The following is a 21,189-nucleotide window of genomic DNA, read 5'->3' as shown; positions in this document are numbered from 1 at the left end:
TCTATTGCCAAAAAAACACAAACAATTAACCATTTTAACGATAACTATGTATGAAGGCAATTATTAGGGTCGAGGAAGCAGTTTTTGGGTCGGAAATCGGCAAACATAAGAGGCAGAGTACGACAATCTGGCACCGTTGCTCGAGTCAGCGAAAATCTGTATCAACGTTACCAGATTGTCGTACTTAGCACCGTTGCCAGATTGTCGTACTCAGAGCATAGTATTTACCGGTTTCTGACGCCTAACTATTGCCAAGAAACAGCAGGATCTAACTCTTTTAACGATAACTATAAATTAGTTTTGTTATTGGAGCCCAGAAGACAGTTTTGGGGTAGGAAGTCGGGAAATATAAGCGGCTGAGTACCCTTCATCCGGGACTCCTGAATATGTTTTCCTCTCAGTATCCTACTTACAAATAAAGGTTTTGCTAGTATATTCTCTCAAATGTATTTCTTTATATCATGTTACTATAGCTTGACCAATCCTGCAAAAATATGTAGGCCTAGTGCTGTATAGGCAACTTGGTGACTGAACACAAGCATGCCGCTGTGCATGTATGTTTGCATAGATGGAATAGACTAAGCAGGATAACTAAAATATTAAGTTGTTCTCTCTACCATACTACCCACAATACTGTCTACTACCTCTACATACTGTAAACTACTTTCATCTAATGTTACTACCTACAATACTATCCACTACCACCATCTACTATTTTTTTTTGTACAATACTATCTACTGTTATTACCTATTATCTACTACACTCTCTACTACCTGGTATACTATCTACTACCACCATCTATTTTTTTTTTTGTACAATACTATCTACTGTTATTACCTATTACCTACTACACTCTCTACTACCTGGTATACTATCTACTACTATCATGTAAAATACTGTAGGCTCTGCAGAACACCACATGTTGGTCGTATAATGGAAAAATAAAGATATTGATCACACTATTGTCATTAGAAAACAACAAGAATCCAAGGGTAATAAAACAGCAATTCATATTTATTTAGAGAGAGCTTTAGTAAATATATAGACACATACAGTTATGGTAAACATCTCAGCATATCCGCACTGACGCAGCGGGACAATGATATAAAACAGAGTCGAGTCCATCTCTTATTCACACCCTCACGACACAGGTCACGGGTCTGGATAGAAGACTAGCCCAGACAAGCTTAGGTCCAGACAGAACAGGTCCCGAAAGATTTAGGTCCAGGCAGAGCAGGTCCCAAAAGATTCAGATCCAGACAGCACAGGTCCCGAAAGATTTAGGTCCAGGCAGAACAGGTCCCAAAAGATTTAGGTCCAGGCAGAGCAGGTCCCAAAAGATTTAGGTCCAGGCAGAACAGATCCCAAAAGATTTAGGTCCAGGCAGAACAGGTCCCAAAAGATTTAGGTCCAGACAGCACAGGTCCCAAAAGATTTAGGTCCAGGCAGAACAGGTCCCGAAAGATTTAGGTCCAGGCAGAACAGGTCCCGAAAGATTCAGATCCAGACAGCACAGGTCCCGAAAGATTTAGGTCCAGGCAGAACAGGTCCCAAAAGATTCAGATCCAGACAGCACAGGTCCCGAAAGATTTAGGTCCAGGCAGAACAGGTCCCAAAAGATTCAGATCCAGGCAGAACAGGTCCCAAAAGATTTGGGTCCAGGCAGAACAGGTCCCGAAAGAATTTAGGTCCAGACAGAATACAGGTCGCCCACAGCCATGCCTCCTCGCTGGCCAAAGACCTGAATATATACCTTTCTTTTGGTCATGACAGAGAACAAGACAAATGGAAAACAGCAGCACAGTCTCTCTGATCGCAAGTCGTGTTTGGTTCCTGAGGTGTCACAAGGAAACAACGTAAGAGTAATGTAAACGGTACTGGCTGCCTTACCATACATTACACTGGCTTAGAATGCGAGTTTTTGACGAGTAGGAGCATATAGGTGTTAGCTACTTGACACACACTGAGGGAGAGGAAGCATTTAGTCAAGGGTACAAAGCGGCTGATTTTCTGGATTTTCTGTCTGTTGTTAGTCTTACAGAACTGTCTTCCTTCACCTCTTGTCATAATGTTACTTGTGCCTGTGGTTTTTTCTTTGTATTTTGTGTTTATTTTCATTTTTTTATTACAGTATTAGATGTAGCTCAAGGGAAAAAACATACAATAAGGAAAAAAGGTTTTACTCTCACAGAACCAAAAAATCCTCAACACCATTCATTAAATCTACACTGGATGACCACTTGGATGCTGACTTCCCACCAACAGGGTCTCATGTCCTCCTCGTTCTATTATCATTCAAATGCAACACTAGTGGAAGGCAACTGAATGAATGGTGTGTTATCTGTCTGTTTGGGGACTGGTACATTCTTCTATCAAAAAATAACATAATAAGATGATGATAGAAGCCTTTGGCACAGTATAGTTTTGATACATATGATACACTTTAGCCTTGGAGGAGCAGCACTGAAAGGTTAGTTTTGCCTTTCTTCCGTGTGTGAATCCCAAGCTGCCACACTCCTCTTCTGATAAAAAAATATATATTCCCCATCATCATAATGGTATGCTAATGTTTTCTAGAATGATATAACAGACATCCACAAGAAAACAGGTAACTTCACTAGGAGGAAAACAGTACCGCAATGTGGCGTTAGTATTCATTGACTAATTAAGAGATCAGAGTCAGTCTTGAATAAGTACTGACTACCAAGTTCATGTATTGACAATGACCGACTATTAGCATAAACTTTCTGATCAGTGAGACTGTGCTGCTTCTCTTTTCTTTTTCTTTAAATAATTAAATCAATGATGTATATAATTCCTTCCAGAGTCTACACAGATATAAAAAACTACTATACAAATATTGATATATCAATATACACCTTCTATATAATGTTTACACCTTAACACATATACGTACACACACGGTCACTGATAAACTGTACAGTCACAGCGCTCCACTGCTTGTCCCGCCGAGGCCCTGACCAAGGCCCTCCTGGACAACAATGAGATGTAGAACAACAACAACAACAACAGTAATCTAAGTAAACCATCTCTTTGATGTTGAGTTGCTTCGTTTTTTATCACAATTCACTAATATTTGTACCTCTTTTTAATAATGTCTTGGATTTTCAAATGGCATTCAATTTGCATCAATTCCAAACACATTTTTGGTTCATATATGCTTTATCTTGATACAAACTAATTCCATAATCTGAATTTCATCTTAAAAATGCATTTTCGTTGTTCATATAAAAAGCATTTGAATGTTCTTTAGAGTAAAAGGCAGCTCAAGGGAAGAGGAGAAGATACAAAACAAGCCTGTTGTCACAATGATGCTCCAAAAAAGATTATACAACACACTTCTTTGCATCATCCAAACTTCCCTTGCTACGTGCTGCTGTTGTCGTGGGTCAAATACGGATTTATGTACAGTCACTCACACTCTCAAGATCTTCAGTACAGTATCAGTTTTGGAGGTGTGGTACATTGTCACCTTAACACAGTAAAGGGGAAACTATTTATCACAGGAGTAACACCCAGAATGCAATTTCTTGAAATCAAACTGCACTTCATCACATAAGAATCACCTCCTCCTCCTCCTCCTCTACTCACACTCAGATCTATATTTTGTCTGTCTGGCTGCAGTAATGGTACCAAACTAGGGCAAACTCTTTCCCTTTATTCTTCCCCCAAGGAATGCCTCCAAGTAAGTGCAAGAAACAAAACATTATATTTTCCTCAAGAAACTAAAATCAAACTATATCCTGCCTTTTTTGCTACATACGTATATTTATCCTCTTCTTCCTAGTTTTAGAAATATATTATCCGCCTCATAAGTCCCCCTTCATCTCATAAGCAAATGAGTAATACTACAGCTTGTATTTAAGGTAAAACACCTAACAAATAAATAAAGTTGCCCTGTACAATATCAATTTAAACAGTGAGTCATCATGGACTGGATTTATAAATGATCTCTGACAACTAGAATATACAGACATTAGTTGAAACTTTCAACTTGCACTGTTCTTCCCTTATCTGCAGCACATGTACCATTTGCAGGATGCTGGTGCGACTCTATGAGCATCTCCTCCTGTCACCTGACCTCAAGGGACCCGACAAACAGGTGCATCAAAAGACATCGAGTGCTTCCTGAGTTGAAAAGGTACCTGCTCATTGCCAGCATTGATGTCAAGTAGTCACAGCAAGAGTCATGCAATACTCTATTGATTACAAGGTACAGCTGGCAAAGTCTTGTAAAGCAATGTTCTGTTACAGGAAAATGTATATTGAAGAGCCGGGATAAATAACTTACTTAAGGTTGGAGTGAATGTTATTATGATCATTTTAAAATTTGCTAATCCTTCACCTTTCCCAGTGGGCTGGAGTGTCTGACAATTGTAAGTGAAACCCACACCACCCAAACATCCTGCTCTGCTTCACACCAGAAAAAATGACCTTATGGATCAATAACTGTAAAATATACACTATTTGGGGCAATGATAAACTACCTGATATATATATATATATATATATATATATATATATATATATATATATATATATATATATATATATATATATATATATATATATATATATATATATATGGCTCCATAGTGAATAAAGACTGTCTTGATGGGAATGGGGTGCTGCTGGTCATTCCCAGTGTGTGGTGGTGTGGGTGGACAGTTTCAAGGTGTGGCTCTTCTTGTGTGGCTCATGCTGTTCACAAGCATGCCATAAGTGTGAGGAAACAGATCAGACTTTCAGATGATAGACAGCATGCTATGACCTGCTTCACTCACTCTCTCAGTGACTAAAACTCTGACCTTCAATCCACTGAGGTCAAATAAGAGGACATTGATCATTAAATGTAGACAGTCATGAAATGCATGGCAATGCAATCCTCAAAACTGCACCAGTCATAATAAAAATCATCCAAAAAAGGATGAGAAGACCTTAAAATTATAATAAAAAAGCATAAAGCTCTTTCATAGGGAACGTTTTCAATTGTAATCTCAATGGAGATTCTTGCCGAGTTACAGAGTCAACGTTCAGCGTCTGACTCTCACCTTGAGCTTGTGACCTTGACCTTGTGGCCCCAGAGGTATGAGAGACAGTTTTCTGAACATAACCTCATAGCCATGCTTATGTTGGCTCACTGCAGTTATGTACAGCTAAAAACTTTATGGGCTGATAATAGTAAAATACATTTTAACAAAACAGGTTAACTGTGAAGGACAGTCAGCTGACAACACGGTTATACCAATTTCAGGACACATTTTCTGGGTTGCTTCCTTGTCTACCTGACAAAATGTTACAAGAATATTGTATATAGAAATCTCTGAGTATGGCAAGAGAGGCCAAAGCACCTTACACACGCTATTCCACTGACATGAAGCACGATAGGTACTAGAGTGAGGTGAACCAGTCTTTAAACTATTCTTTGTCATGTGCACTCTTCGGTACTCTCATTGTCTTGGTTATCACAAAGGTTGATCAGTGACTAACTTCTTTATTTTTTCAGAATTTAAGATCATCACTCTTGTCCTCATCTTACAAGCTTCCCAACATGATTTCTGCATCCATCAGCAGTAGTTACTTCATCTTAATCTCCACATAAATGCGTAAAGTTAGCTCAGATAATTTTCTGTATAAATATATGCCACCACTCGTTTGTTCTCTTGTAGTATCTGAATATCATCTCATTCCACACAGAATCTTCACTGCACCTCCTCCAACTTACATCTGTCCTTTGAGGAGTTCAGCGATTCATACCTTGCCACATCACTTCAGTCATCACGAAACCCACAGTGACTCTCGGCAGCAGACTTGTGGCCTCCCTCAGAACCCCAGGCGAGCCAGAGCCATTTGGCGGCGCAGCTTCACAATCTCCCAGTACACGTCGTGAACTGCAGGGGAAGGAGAGGGGGTGGTTTTAGGGAGCTTTACTTGACAGCACAGAGAATCAAGGAAGGACCACAAAATGACACTCCTATTTTTTTTTTTTTTTTCCAGAAATACAAAAGTAGGTAACTTCATCACTTGATAACTCTAAGGCAATCTAAGTAATTTTTTCAACAGTAAACTAATGTGTTACCTTACAAGAGTTACTTAATATGTTTCATGACTGCTGTGAGAGAAATTAAAGTTCTTTTCCCGTAAAATATAAGTATGTCACTGCGAATTAATCAATCTATTTACATCCATCATCTTAACTAACTATTTATATAATCTACTGACTTATCAACCTACACCTATTTACCTCATTCATTTCAATGCAGCTTCCTGACATTGATGAGTTTAAAGTAAAGGCCAACACCCACCTGCTGACTCATGAGGTATTGTTTTTGTCCCCCCTTTTTATTCTTCTTACTTTACTGTCACTGTCTCTCCTATTTTTCACATCCATGTCTGCTCATCGAGGGGACTCTGTTTGGGTCTGTATAATTTTTTTCCCTTGATCTCAGTAATAATAACAGTGATGAAAATAATAATAATAATAATAGTAAAAGTATCATCTATAACCAGTTTATTTATGGAGACAATAACTGGACACAACTGATATACTTAATCCACTGCTGGCTCATCATCTTCGTGTCTATATTCCCACACCGTCACATGATTACCTGAGAGCAACAAAGGAGGCTGCTCGTCACTAAGGGTCATATTACGATTTGAATCCGAGAAGTTTCAGGTCCCTACAGGGTTCAGTTTAGGGGCTGTATTACAAGTCAAATCCAAGAAGTTTCAGGTCCCTACAGAGTTCGGTTTAGGGGCTGTATTACAAGTCAAATCCAAGAAGTTTCAGGTCCCTACAGAGTTCGGTTTAGGGGCCGTATTACAAGTCAAATCCAAGAAGTTTCAGGTCCCTACAGAGTTCGGTTTAGGGGCCGTATTACAAGTCAAATCCAAGAAGTTTCAGGTCCCTACAGGGTTCAGTTTAGGGGCTGTATTACAAGTCAAATCCAAGAAGTTTCAGGTCCCTACAGAGTTCGGTTTAGGGGCCGTATTACAAGTCAAATCCAAGAAGTTTCAGGTCCCTACAGAGGTTTAGGGGCCGTATTACAAGTCGAATCCGAGAAGTTTCAGGTCCCTACAGAGTTCGGTTTAGGGGCCATATTACAAGTCGAATCCGAGAAGTTTCGGGTCCCTACAGGGTTCGGTTTAGGGGCCATATTACAAGTCGAATTCAAGAAGTTTCAGATCCCTACAGGGTTCAGGATGAATAACTCTGCAGGGACCCGAAACTTCTCGGTTTCGACTTGTAACACAGCCCTAAGACTAAGGTTGTTCCACTCACCTGAACTTTTGACTAGACCCAGCTTGATGTATCTTAGGTAGTTGAGGAAGTCACAAATGGCAATAATCTGGGGAAGAGACAAAAAACATTATTATTTCAAAGGTTAGTGAAGCAGAGATTCTTGACCAATATAACATTACAACATAAACCACCACAACTAATATCAGGATAAGATAATTTTTATGTGAAAAGTTGGAATTATGATGGTTTCTTTTTCTTTTTTTATGTTCACTGCTCTTATTTTCCCTGACCATGAACTAAAAAAATAAAAAATAAAATAAAAATAAAATAAAAGAATGTGGTGTGGATATGAAGGCAATGATGATGACACTTTAAACAGAATAATAAGATACCATAACTAACATTTGCAAGTGAGAGTCTGAGTAAACATAGACTATTTAGCTGCCACTCACCCTGTTCCTGGCCAGCTGGGAGATGTAGTACCAGGTATCGTCTGATTCACTGAGGCGGAAGCGATACTTGCAGAACCGCGGGACATCCAGCAGTACACACTTCCTGCGGGGTACGGAGAGGGACACACGTCACACACACACACGAGCACATGATGAAAACGCATGCTCTACTGCCTACTGTTAGTGCTATCCAGAAATTGTGATCTGTCTGCTTTGAGGTTTGTTGTTTTAAGTAGTTTCATCCTTTTGCTGCTTGCTATAAAGTGTCATTTCATACACCTGAGAGTTTTTCCCTCATCATCCTGCCCTTTGTAACTTTTAGGGAGGCGATGCAGGCTTTTTTTGTTTATAGGATTATCTCAACGAAATATCCACACTGTATATATCTCATTAATTGTAACTTTAAGGCAATCTGTGTCATTTATTCCTACACTAAACTAATGTAAACTAATGCTTCTTTATAGCAGCTACGTTATATTTATCTAGTTATTTGTGAGTTTAATCTGAAAGAATGAACATTTGCTTGTGGTCATACTGCATGATATAATTTTGTCCAGTAACTTCAACTCATATGTGATACAACAGGAATATTTGCGACACACTACACTTAGGATTAAAAACAAATACAAGATTACTTTCAACATGTTCTCTGCATTACCATCATTCACTAGCCTCAGGGAGATCATCTGATACATGGGTACGTTTTCTAGTCACTGGCAAGGACTAGTTTAATTACAGAGGGTCAAGCAGGGGAGAAGGAAGAGAGCAAAATGTGATAACTCAGGACAAGCAGTCAAGCTAAATGGAATCATATATACAAGAATGCAATGTATACAGCGAGAATGAAATGTATACAGGGATTCTTGGGGTAGTAAGGAGTCAAGTCACATCATTATAAACTGCTATGTGGTAGTTTTAGGGTATTTTTAAGTCCATGCAGAGAGAGGGTCATCTTGCAAACAGCAACTCAAGGCATGTTGGGTCAGGTACAAGGCAATGACAAAACAATGGACGGAATGTTGGGATTATCAGTAGAGGAAGGCAAGGAAAAAACTGCCAAATAAAATAAGTCAAAACAGAATCACAGCTAATCAATCATTTCTATATTAAAAGGTTGAATTAATGGATGTGGCAGGTAGGGCCTTATCAGGGGTGGATTGGGATCTGCAGTCACTGGTGCATTCCAGTTCCCAGGCAACATTTACCATGGAGGGATGGACAGGGGAGGGGAGGCTGGGGGGAGGGGTGGCAGGGGCAAGTTAACAAGCTATAAGGAATACAATGGATAGAATATAACCTGGTTTCATCAGGGTCAACTCTGAAAAGGAGACCAAAATGGTTCTCAGTGATCACATCTAAACTGACAAAATATATACATAAACATACATATACATATATATCTGAAGAGTGTTCTGTTAAATAACATTTATATATACTTAAGTATGTTTTATGGCTACAATAAAGTTTAAGTTTCAATAAGGAATGGTAATAAGTCTTATCCATTTGCTGTGAATGTCTTTGATCTGGGTATTACATGGTGGTTTATGGTTTTCCCGAGTTAAGTCACACTTGAAATGCACATCACACTTATCCCCAATATTGATCCCTCTGCCTCAACTTCATAAAGTACTGATGAAGTGTCATCATACTGGCATTTCTGCAATAATTCACCTAATGATGCCATGACACTTCCACCCAATAAAACACTGTTTCTGATAATGATAATAATAATAATTGTTTCTTTACTATTGTACATATCTCTGAGGCCTCTCACTTGTACCACTCTTTTCCAGAGGCCAAAAGTACTGGAGGAACACCCACATTAGAAATCAGGACCTCTATAAACGAGTGCATTTGCTAAAAGGACTGGATATAGTACAGAGTGTTTAGAGGAAGCAGCTGTAGACACCAGTTTTTCTGATGAGTTATTTTGGTGAATCATGAAGTGACGAAAACCAACCATCGACTGTTTGATGTGCTTACTGTCACTTCTAACTTGGCCCCTTCCTCCCCTCAGCTGACCAAAGCACTTTCAGAATCTTCTCTTTCTTCCCTTAAGGGGTTGGATGGTGATGAATCTCACATTGGGCACATTCACAATACCAGTCATTAAGGTTTTCAAAATTAAACTTAAGAAAATACATACACACACATCATGGATAATTAGGAGTTTGTTGATTTATATAGATTTTGAACTTCCAAACTGCAAATGTATACTTCAGTTCGGTCATGAATCACACTGAAAGGGCTATCAAGGCATGAAAAAGTGATTCTCAGAGTACCGTGCATGCAAGAATGTGAGGTTGGTCTTCTCAGATGATTTCACCTCTCACACCAACTATTTCCAAAGGTCAAAAAGGAGGTAGTCAAGATCAAACGAGTTTTTTTCACATTCACAGTACAGAAGCTTCACCAAACTAACCCCAGGCTCATGAAAACTACTCATGGAAATACCCGCAACCTTTACAAAAGCCTCATCAAATGTGTGTAAGCCCCGAAATGTTTAACCCGGTAGCAGCAACGGGCCAAATTTGTGGCTTTACCGTGTAGCAGCGATGGGCCAAATTTGTGGCTTTACCGTATAGCAGCAACGGGCCAAATTTGTGCCATGATATAAGCCCAAAAAAATAGATAATACATAAACTGATCACAAATGCGTTGATATATGTTATGAAATGGTTTGCGTGAGTGATGATTTTTTTCTCATTTTTCTCGTTTAGAGGGACCATTAAGAAACATGATCCCCGCAGCTACCGGGTTAAGAATATGGACCTAATTTTCTATATACATCCATCTCAGGCCATGAAACAGCATAAATGGAATGCAGAACTCAGTGTATCACAAACTTCAGGCAAAATGGTAGTACAACAGTCTTACCAAACAGGGACAACTTATGTTCTGTTTGCCTTGGAGTGTGGTTGATCTTTGTAATAGATGTAAGAATGTGTACATGATTTTTTTTTTTTTTTTTTTTTTTTTAACATTTCGGCCTGTAGTGCTGGTAGGCTTTCTTCAGGGGCCTGGAAGGTGGTCGGCCCAAGCCCATCATGGCGCAGGCAATTTTTTTTTTATAGTGGCGCCAGTTAAGCATAAATATCTTGTACACAACCAAAACACAACAACAATAATATGAAAAAAAAATACACAAAATAGGTGATAGTTGTTAAGATATATGGTTTAAAGCTTTTTTTCTTCTTTTGCTTCTTTCTTGCTTAACATGTAGAGGACAAGGCTCTCAAGTTTCCATATTAAGGGGCAAAATTTCAATCATAATGCAGAACAAAATGAAAGAAAAAAATCAGCTATGAATCACACCTAACGGTATATTCAAGTGTTCTATTGCCAGATCTCCTCCTAAGTCCTTGCTTTGTCTCGATGTTGAAAACTAACTAAACAGATAAAGATATAAGTAAAGAAACATTGAGAAGAAGTAAAATGAACAATAAAACTAATAAAGACTGTGTGACTAAAGTTTACTGATGCAGCCACTCACTCCTATTCACTCCTGCACACTCATTCATTCACTCCCTCACCCACTTGTTCAATCACTCCCTCACTCACAATCCCTTCTTCACTCACTCACCCACACTCCCTCACTCACACTTTCATTAACTCACTCCCACAGTCACTCCTTCACCCCCTCAATCACTTGTTCAATCACTCACTCACCCACAATCAAACACTCACACTCTCTCATTCACTTGTTAGTTAAATCATTCACTCCCTCTTCTTATCACTCCCTCGCTCCCTCACTTACCGGGGACAGCTGCTCTTCTGCCTGGGATTGACCTCCTCGATGAAGACGGAGTTGTCCTCGATGGCTCGCTGGACGCGGTGGGCCAGCGTGGAGTTCGGGAAGGCGAGGCAGAGATCAATGTCCTCCTCGTATATCCGCTGCATGAAGGGGTTGGAGCGCTCCAGGGTCGGGTTTTGCTTCCACACGATAAACTCCTTGTGTACCACCGGGTCAACCTAGGGAGGAAGGACTCTTAGGTTGATATTGTTAGACACTTCCCCCTCTTACATCAACAATTTCCAAAGTCGGGTTCTTATGAGTGGTATTTTAGGTTCATGATACAGAAGAAGGGGCAAACTATCACTAGGGTCATAAAACTACCCTTGGAAATGCCCCAAACTCTTATGGAAGCCTTGTTAAATAGGTGCTTGTGCGCCGAAATGTTTAAAAATATGACCCTCAAGTGTTTCTCCCTTTTTTTCTTTCCTTTTTTTACATCAAGGGAGGCAGCTCAAGGGCAAAATATAAAACAACAACAAAAAAGGCCTGCTAAGTGCTACTCCAGGAAAAGAAAAAAAAAAAAAAGAGATTGAGGGAGAACTCTTCAATTTGATTTTTTAGGCATCATATTAATCTTAATCAGCAATAACGTAGCTGATTTGTGTTTTTTGACCTGTTTTTCAAGGTGTGGTTAGTTGGTTTTGTTGATTTTTTTTATGATACTTTTTATGACTGAGTTTATAATATGTCGACTTAACCCTGTGAAAATTCAACACTTTTTAACTTTGACGTAAAATTGGAATTGAAGAGCCAAACCAGCAGCATAACTTAGTAAACACTAATGCAACATTTTTCAATAACAGAAGACCCTCTATTCAACGTGAGACAGGTATACCATGGAAATTTGGGCAAAATGGAGGTGTTTTTTCAATGGGATTTGTCAATTTGGGACTGGTGAGACTCATTGTTATTAAGTCATGCTAAGGAAGGACAAGTGTGGGCGTTGTCTCTGTCGCAAATGTTGCAAATTCATGGTTGCCCTACACTGAACTCTAAGAAGAAGAGGAAAAGATGAAGAAGAAAAGAAGACAAAAAAGAAGAGAGGAGGAAAAAAAAAAGAAGAGAAAGAACAAGAAGAAAAGGGCACACACACATACACTGGAGTAATCAAGCAAGGGCCAGCTCACCTCCCAACACTCCGGGTCAAGGGGGAACTGTGCAAGGGCCGCAGCGTCGTTTATCCGGCTCTCCTTGAGGGGCGAGCTGGGCGGCGTGGTGTCCCGCCCATACTTGAGGTCAAAGTCAGAGGGGGACTTGCGGTGACCTCGCTGGAATATTTTCTTGCCTGCAATGACACAGATGATTTGGCTGTTAGACTTATGTGACTTGTTTTGATGACAGTGATAACAGGGGTGACAGTATTGCCCAAATTAAGGAAATCCTCATCTGATGGAAAAAAATATTCATTTGTATTTTAAATTTAAAGATAGTAATCAAACCAGCATGAAAAAAAAAATGTTACAGTAGGATATTAAATAATAATAATAATACATTGATATCCTACTACTACTACTACTACTACTACTACTACTACTACTACTACTACTACTAAAAAAAAAAAAAAAAAAAAAAAAAAAAAAAAGCCTCTTCAAGACCCTTCATTTTCTTAAGCAGTATGGCAGGGACCAAAAGCATTTTCTGCTTTACCATATACTATTTGTGTGTCTTCCACTTAACTGTACATCCTATCATCATGAAATATTATTTTTTACTAGATATTCCTTGTTTCCTTTACATGCCAACATTCCAGATAAATTATTTTCATTACTCCCCTCCTTCTTTTGGTACAATCATGTCAGCTCCAAGCATTGTTATCTGTCTGTCACATGATGCTGTGTAACAGTCCTCCTGAATAATTTATTTACTGTTATTGTCTTCCCAACATATTCCAAAGTTGTTTCTTAACATAATAATTTATGCTGATTTCATCCTTAACTCTTCCAATACCACAGAAGTGTTTCCCTTACACACAGTAAGGTTGGCATTGAGATGCCAGCTTCTATGCCTTTGTGCTTTTGTATGACAACAACATTGATCAGACATAAAACAAGTTTCTAGACTGTGATGGTGAGGGGACAACTTTCATACAATACAGTATGTGTGTCTGCTGTAGACATAAGGGAAAGGAATAATACTGCAACATAACACAACAAATGCAACATCACTGAAAGTGGCAGAAAATTTTTCATATACTATATACATTTGAAAAGTGCCAAGAAGGTATTGCATATATATAAAAAAATAAATAAATAAAGCAGTGTAAAGATAGGCCATGAGAAAGTCTAACACAGTGCAGCCTCGGGTGTGTTTGTTAGGTGCGGGAAGAAGACACGCGGCAATGGTGACTTTAAGGCTCATTAAAGGTGGTGGTTCACGTGATTGCTCCATCATACACAGGCGGCAACACTGAACACACCCGCCTCTGCCCACAACACCCACAAAACCTCCTCTATCACTGTATTCTTGTATAATTATGGCTGTGGTAATTAAATATGGGAGAAATTGAGAATAAATGTGAAGGATCAATAGGTGGCTTGATGACAATATTGTGCGTGCGTGCGTGCGTGTGTGTGAAATAAACCTAGAAATTGTTGGTTATCATCCTCTGAAGTAACACACACACACACACACACACACACACACACACACACACACACACCTTAATTAAACCCGTCCTCTACAGGTGCTGTTCGTTTTTTTGCCCGCAGCTAATCACTATGAACATGGAACACACTCATTAGCAAGCTTTGATGGGATTAACTAATTATATTATTGCAAACATCGCGTTACTACAAGAGGCCAGTCATGTCTGCAACTCACCTCAAACTCTACTGAAGATTGTTTAGCTTGCACATTATTGCGTTTCTTTCATCTTGGGGTTATGTATACACGCTTCCTCTCCTCATTCCGTTGTTTGTACATATATTTACATTTTACATTTACATTTACTCATCCCACCAACCCGTAACATGTCTGTCTGTTTATTTGCTTGACTGTCTGCTTCAAGTCTGCGTTTGTCTATGTACAAGAGGACCTGGGTTCGCGTCCCGCCCGCCGCCTATCAACCCGGACTCTAGATTCTCTCTCTTAAAAGAGGAACAAAGATGAGCTCGGCGGGGTGGGGGGGTTGGGGGAGCATGAGCCAAGCGAGATGGCGCCACTATAAACACTTGCCTGCGCTATAAATGTTTGGGGCCGACCATCAGGCCCCACCAAGAAAGCCTACCGGCGTCATAGGCAAAAACATTAATAAATAAAAGTGTGATGCTCTTTTATCTCTTAGGTGTGTGTGCTGTGATAATACTAAACGTATAGTAAATGAAGAATATGAACTACATTTTTAGCATATAATGTACATATAAAGATGTTATATAAAAAGTTTTCTCTTATGTGTGCTTTGAGTGGTTGTAATACTATACGCCTGCTCTGTAATAACTGTTGTGTGTCATGAATAAAAAACACGAACTATATTTTCAGCGGATGATGTTATACAGATGTTGGTGCCCTCGTTACAGAGCGTGAGTGGTACTACGTGTGTGATGCAGCATGATTAGCTTATTACTGTCTTCTAGGGCGGATTGGTGACTGGCTGTTACTGTGAGGAGGAGGAGGGGGGGATCTGCTTTCCCCGGTAATGGTGACTGTGTGAGTTTCTCTTATTAGTGTCATTTCCTCTGGCCGACACACACACACACACACACACACACACACACACACACACATACAAGACACACTGAATCTGCGTCTTAAGTTATATTAAGTTAAAATGTAATAATTATGGACAGGTCAACACGAGATTAACCCAAAATTCTATATACCATAACTAAGCAACTAGGCACACACACACACACACACACACACACACACACACACACACACACACCTGACCTGACTGCCCTGGTTTGCGTGAGAAAGGAGGAGGAGGAGGAGGAGGAGGAAATGAAAATTAGAAAGCTACTGTACTGTATAATGTTAATTAACTTAATGCATCAAGTCTGCATTATTCTATCTTGCCTTCTCACGTTACAGTCGACATGCATATAATATCATGAACAGAAGAAAGAAAAAGAGAAAAACAGAGCAGGAAGAAGACAAAGAAAGAAAGAAAGGAAATATCTGAACAGAGGAGAAAGTGAATATGATAAAACAGAAGCAAAAAACAAAAACAAAAGTAAACGAAGCACAAAAAGCAGAGACGGAGCAATTAGACACAGAAAAAAAGGGAATTAATAAAAGAAATGAAGCAGATGAAAAAGAATGATAAAAAGATACAAAATAAAAATACTACACAAAGAACAAGAAGCAATAACACAGCAAGAAAACAAATAAAGATGGGAATGAATAAAGGAATGATGTAAAGGAAATAATATAATAAAATGAACCTACAAAAACAACTGAACAAAGAACATGCAACAGAGAGAGAGAGAGAGAGAGAGAGAGAGAGAGAGAGAGAGAGAGAGAGAGAGAGAGCAGCGCATTAATAAAGAAGAAAATAAGATAACGCCCAATAAAATAAAACAAAATAAATTAACTGATCTCAAAAGCATGAAGCAAAGGGAATAATTAAAGATAAAGAATGTGATAAAAAATTAACAAAGAACAAAAAGCAAAAGACAAATACTAATTAACATTCATACTTGTAAAATCATCATCATCATCATCATCATCATCATCATCACCACCACCATCATCATCACCCAACACCCACCGGTCTCCGCGACGCTCTTGGAGATGAGCTGCGGGTGTAGGTGCGGATTGGGCGCCGCGGGGGTGGAGGTGATGACCAGCGCCTTGAGGGCCGTCACCTCCGCCTGCAGCACCTCCACCTGCATCTCCGCCTCTCGCAGCGACCTCTCGGCGTTGGCTGCCCGTTGGTTGGCGCTGTTCACCATGCTGTGCGCCTCCTGAAGGGGAACGAAGACCATTAGCAAAGGAAAGACATTCAAACCAAGAGATTTCTACCTACCAGTCTACCAGATGGCAAACCTTTTCAATCTGTATGTCTAAAAGCTAATAAGACATTTAATTTAACAAGTGTATTTTATTTGGTTTTATAAGTATTCATAATTATACAAGATGAAACAAACTATCAGTGTCATATTTTATTGCTTTAAAGTATTGATTTAAACCCGAGGTGCGGTACATTTTTCTTTAGGAGACCAAAATATTTACATTACGGCTCCAACACTCTACTTTTCTACGATACTTAAAAAGGCTCTCCTAGCATTATGGGCTGGAGCGGGAAGGTTATTGTCATGTCAACAAAAAAGGATACAGCCAGCCAGCCAGCCGCCCTGCCTCCACGCCTGCTGTGTGGAAACATTTACAAACAACGTGTGAGGCGCCTATACACTGAAGATGGAGAGGGGTGAGGGGGGAAGTGCATGCTGTGTGTGTGTGTGTGTGTGTGTGTGTGTGTTAGGCTTCTACCTCTTCTTTTTCTTCATCGTCTTTTTGTTCTTGTTCTTCTTTCTTGCTCTATTTCTCCTTTCTCATTCTTTCCTTCCCTTCCTCATCCTTTCCTACTGATTTACTTTTCTTCCTTTTTCCCTTTTCTTCGTCTTTCTCATGATTTTCTTCTACTTCGTCATCATCTTTTTCTTGATATTGTTGTTCATCTTTCTTATTGTTTTCCTTCTTCAATTCCACATTATGAACTCCGTAAATTTACTCTGGCTGTTCCTAGTAAAAAATAATGATCGTGTTTCTGGTGAATAAGGAAGTGAACCATTGCTCTCCGGGTGGCGGTGGCCGAGGAGGGAGTATGCCCAAGGAGTGCTTCTCAACTTCTCATATTTCGATTCTCATGGTGCACACAATAACCACATGCCAGTCATCCAGCAACCCTGAATACGGTTAAAATTTCGGAAGCAACTAACATCACAATAAAAAGCCGTCCATGCAGGCACCGGTTGAAAGCACATCGAAGTTAACACTACAATAACCTTAAGGCGTAAGAAGAAAACCAATATTGGCTGACGAAGGCAAACCACCGAAAGGCGACCACTCTAACTCTTCGGTGGAAAGGAAATGCAAATGAAGAAGTGCTATCAGACCTTAAAATTACTATAAAGAATGTCAAGTTCGAAAGGAATTGCCTGGGAGGTTAAGAACTACTAGAAGAGACTAAAACGTATCACTGTTTGTTAGTGTAGCATTGAGTAAACAGTTTGGACAGCAGCTGTCGGGTGTGAAGTTGTCTGTGACTGTGGTGGTGGTGGGAATACTGCTGCTGCACCAACGAAACGAGGAAGGAGAATAGTGATGATGGTGATGAAGAAAAGAACCGATAACAAGTCTCAAACATCATCTGTCTAAAAGCTTGTCAGAACGTTTCACTGGTATTTTATTTAGTGTTTTTACACACACACACGAATTCCAATTTCAGATATCCTCAGCTTGACCTTTAGGCAAGATACTGCATTGCTCAGTAACATAACAATATTTTATCCTCTCCTCCTCCTCCTCCTCCTACTACAACTACTACTACTTCTACTACTACTACTATTACTACTACAACCACTACTACTACTACTAATAATAATAATAATAATAATAATAATAATAATAATAATAATAATAATAATAATAATAATAATAATAATAATTCTGTGCACTTCGTCTGCTGTCCTCCCTTCCTTCACAAACTAAGAAGAAAAAGAACAAGAAAAAGAACAAGAACAAGGACTAGAAGAACAAGAAGATGAAAAGAGAGTAAATAGTTCAAACAGAAGAATGGGAAAAAATAAGGGAAAGTAAGGAATTAATGGATTTGAGGTGGAGGGAAAGTTAGAAAGGAAGAGAAGAGAAAGAAAAAGAAAAACAAGGTGATGATAATGGCGATAACATGACTACGGCCAGGCATGACATAAGTACACACTCGGGGGTCAGGGTACACAGTAGCGATAAAAATAGAGTAATCTTGACAAGGACACAATCACGATGCCCATCTATAACGGTTTGAGGGGGGGTGGTAGGTGGTGGAGGGAGGGGGGGGGGGAATCCATCATTGCCACATGTCACTATATAATGCTCCAACTATTATAGCCTACTCGCTCTTACCCGTTTTAAATAGCTGAAGTCCTTTTCTTTTTCTTCCGTTTCTTTTCTTTTTTTTTCTCTTTTTTTTCTCAGCGTTTTCTATACCTACAGCACATTCGTTTTCTATAGCTACTACACATTCGTTTTCTATACCTACAGCACATTCGTTTTCTATAGCTACTACACATTCGGTTTCTATACCTACTACACATTCGGTTTCTATAGCTACTACACATTCGTTTTCTATAGCTAATACACATTCGGTTTCTATAGCTACTACACATTCGTTTTCTATAGCTACTACACATTCGGTTTCTATACCTACTACACATTCGTTTTCTATAGCTACTACACATTCGTTTTCTATAGCTACTACACATTCGGTTTCTATACCTACTACACATTCGTTTTCTATAGCTACTACACATTCGTTTTCTATAGCTACTACACATTCGTTTTCTATAGCTACTACACATTCGTTTTCTATAGCTACTACACATTCGTTTTCTATAGCTACTACACATTCGTTTTCTATAGCTACTACACATTCGTTTTCTATAGCTACTACACATTCGTTTTCTATACCTATTACACATTCGTTTTCTACTACACATTCGTTTTCTTTTTCTCATATACTAATTAGGCGATGCATTTTAACACGATTTTTTTTATTTATTATCTTCCACCTTTTCATTACCATAGTTTTCGTTGTTTTTATTATTTTCTTATAAATTATAATGATACGAATAAGTATACAGGCAGTATTAAACATTACACCAAGATTTAAGTAAGAATAAACACCAATATTTAATCATTTTTTTGGATTCTTTAAATTACACAAACGTTTTTTTACGTAACAAACTACGTCAACATTTCTTCACATAACTTTATCTTTTAACATTACATCCTTACACAAGCTCTTCTCTTCGCCTTATCATATTATTATTAGAAAAGGAAGTACTATTACTATGTCTTATTCTCTCCTTATGATAGCGTTATCGTGAATTCCTCTTTAAGACTTTTTCGCCCCCCAAGTCTGCTCTTCTATCAGTTACCGTAACCTACTGATCGCGTTGTCTGGTCTAGCTCAAAGTCTAGTTATAATTAGACTTTGGTTTGGCTATTCAGGGTGAGTCATCGAGATCTTGGAACAGCTGAAGGTGGTGGTGGTGGCGGTGACGTTTAATTAACAATCTGTCTCCACTCGCATTAAACTGTCTTATCTGTCAGTCTGCCTCTCCGATAGCTACCTTTTGGAGTCTATCTGCGTGTCTGTCTGTCTACTTCGCCATCTGTCAGTCCGTCTGTCCGATAGCTACCTTTTGGACAGTCTATCTGCGTATCTGTCTGTCTACCTCGCCATGTTAGTCTGTCTGTATATAAGAGTAAGTCCATGATATTTAAACTGTTTTGTAACCCGCTGTATTTCCTACCATCTGTATCTGTCTGTCTGTCTTGGTATCTGTTCATTTATTTGTCTGTCCGTTTGTCTGTCTGTCTGTATATAAGATAGTGATGTTAAAACTTTTGTGGCCCACTGTCCATCCCCTCGTCCGTCCGTCCGTCTGTCTGTCTGTCTTGTTGATATCTGTTTGTTCATGTGTTCGCCTATCTGTCTGTCTGCCTGTCTGTGCGTGACCTTACTGGTTATATTATTAACTCATCCTTTAGTCTGCTCCATTAAAACCATAGGAACAGTTCCATTAGGGTATTAGTCTAAGTAATTAACTGAGAGAGAGAGAGAGAGAGAGAGAGAGAGAGAGAGAGAGAGAGAGAGAGAGAGAGAGAGAGAGAGAGAGAGCACCTGTGTCTCTGAGTCATCAACGCCCAGCTCCAAATCACCAGCCACAAGTTTACTCACTCACTCACACTGCCTACGCAACGAGAGAGAGAGAGAGAGAGAGAGAGAGAGAGAGAGAGAGAGAGAGAGAGACCTTGTTATCTTTGGTTTTAAGCTTTTCCTCATGATCTTTCCACTTCTTTTTTTTTTTTTTATCTCTCTGTTGCAAAATATGTTGGAGAAGGAGGAGAACCATGATGATGATGAGAATGATGATGGTGATAATGATGGCGCGGAAGAATAAGATAGTAAAATAATAATAATAAGAAAAATAAGACGAAAAAGCAAGAGGAAAATGACAACGACGAAGACGAAGAGGGAGAGAAAAAAGGAAAGTAGGAGGAGGAGGAAGAGGATAATGCAAATACTAATTACTCAACATAGATAAGGAAGAAGAGGAGAGGAAGAGATTACAAGATAAGAAGATAGGGATTCATCAAGTGGAGGAGGAGGAGGAGGAGGAGGAGGAGGTAGACAGTGATGATGGTAACAGAGAAAGCAGGAAGAGGTTTAGACAAGATAGATAGATAGATAGATAGATAGATAGATAGATAGATAGATAGAGAGAGAGAGAGAGAGAGAGAGAGAGAGAGAGAGAGAGAGAGAGAGAGAGAGAGAGAGAGAGAGAGAGAGAGATGAATCATAAAAAAATAAGACAATTCATGACAATGCGAGAATAGTAGAGAATTTGTGAATGGACTGTAAGAGAGAGAGAGAGAGAGAGATGAATCATAAAAAAATAAGACAATTCATGACAATGCGAGAATAGTAGAGAATTTGTGAATGGACTGTAAG

At 39.2% G+C, this 21,189-nt stretch overlaps 1 protein-coding gene and 1 long non-coding RNA gene across 8 annotated transcripts in view; one reads left to right on the top strand and one right to left on the bottom strand.

Moving 5' to 3' along the window:
* The first annotated feature begins 110 nt into the window (after nt 1-110).
* LOC127001674 (uncharacterized) lies at nt 111-1,621 on the top strand. 6 transcript variants are annotated; one of them, XR_007755395.1, is made up of 3 exons: nt 111-1,347; nt 1,410-1,424; nt 1,456-1,621. It is a non-coding gene; the product is annotated as an uncharacterized LOC127001674 (long non-coding RNA). The 6 variants fall into 6 exon arrangements; XR_007755391.1 differs by lacking the exon at nt 1,410-1,424 and having other exon boundaries at nt 111-1,316; nt 1,441-1,621; XR_007755393.1 differs by having other exon boundaries at nt 111-1,316; nt 1,410-1,621.
* Nucleotides 1,009-21,189, bottom strand: part of LOC127001671 (guanine nucleotide exchange factor for Rab-3A-like) — an 83,262-nt gene continuing 63,081 nt past the window's right edge. The window contains exons 3-9 of one of the 2 annotated variants that reach the window (XM_050866648.1): nt 16,222-16,417; nt 12,641-12,798; nt 11,475-11,689; nt 9,015-9,035; nt 7,718-7,820; nt 7,305-7,371; nt 1,009-5,913 (exon numbers count right to left, since the gene is read on the bottom strand). In XM_050866648.1, coding sequence (XP_050722605.1) covers nt 5,846-5,913; nt 7,305-7,371; nt 7,718-7,820; nt 9,015-9,035; nt 11,475-11,689; nt 12,641-12,798; nt 16,222-16,417 — 828 coding nt within the window. In that variant the 3' untranslated portion in view covers nt 1,009-5,845. The remainder of the gene's footprint in view (nt 5,914-7,304; nt 7,372-7,717; nt 7,821-9,014; nt 9,036-11,474; nt 11,690-12,640; nt 12,799-16,221; nt 16,418-21,189) is intronic. The other variant, XM_050866649.1, reaches the window with a different exon arrangement.

Source organism: Eriocheir sinensis, chromosome 21 (genome assembly GCF_024679095.1).
Source record: "Eriocheir sinensis breed Jianghai 21 chromosome 21, ASM2467909v1, whole genome shotgun sequence".
Classification (NCBI taxonomy): Eukaryota; Metazoa; Arthropoda; class Malacostraca; order Decapoda; family Varunidae; genus Eriocheir; species Eriocheir sinensis.
The sequence above is the reverse complement of the archived record's forward strand: the minus strand, read 5'-3'. Positions and strand labels throughout refer to the sequence as shown.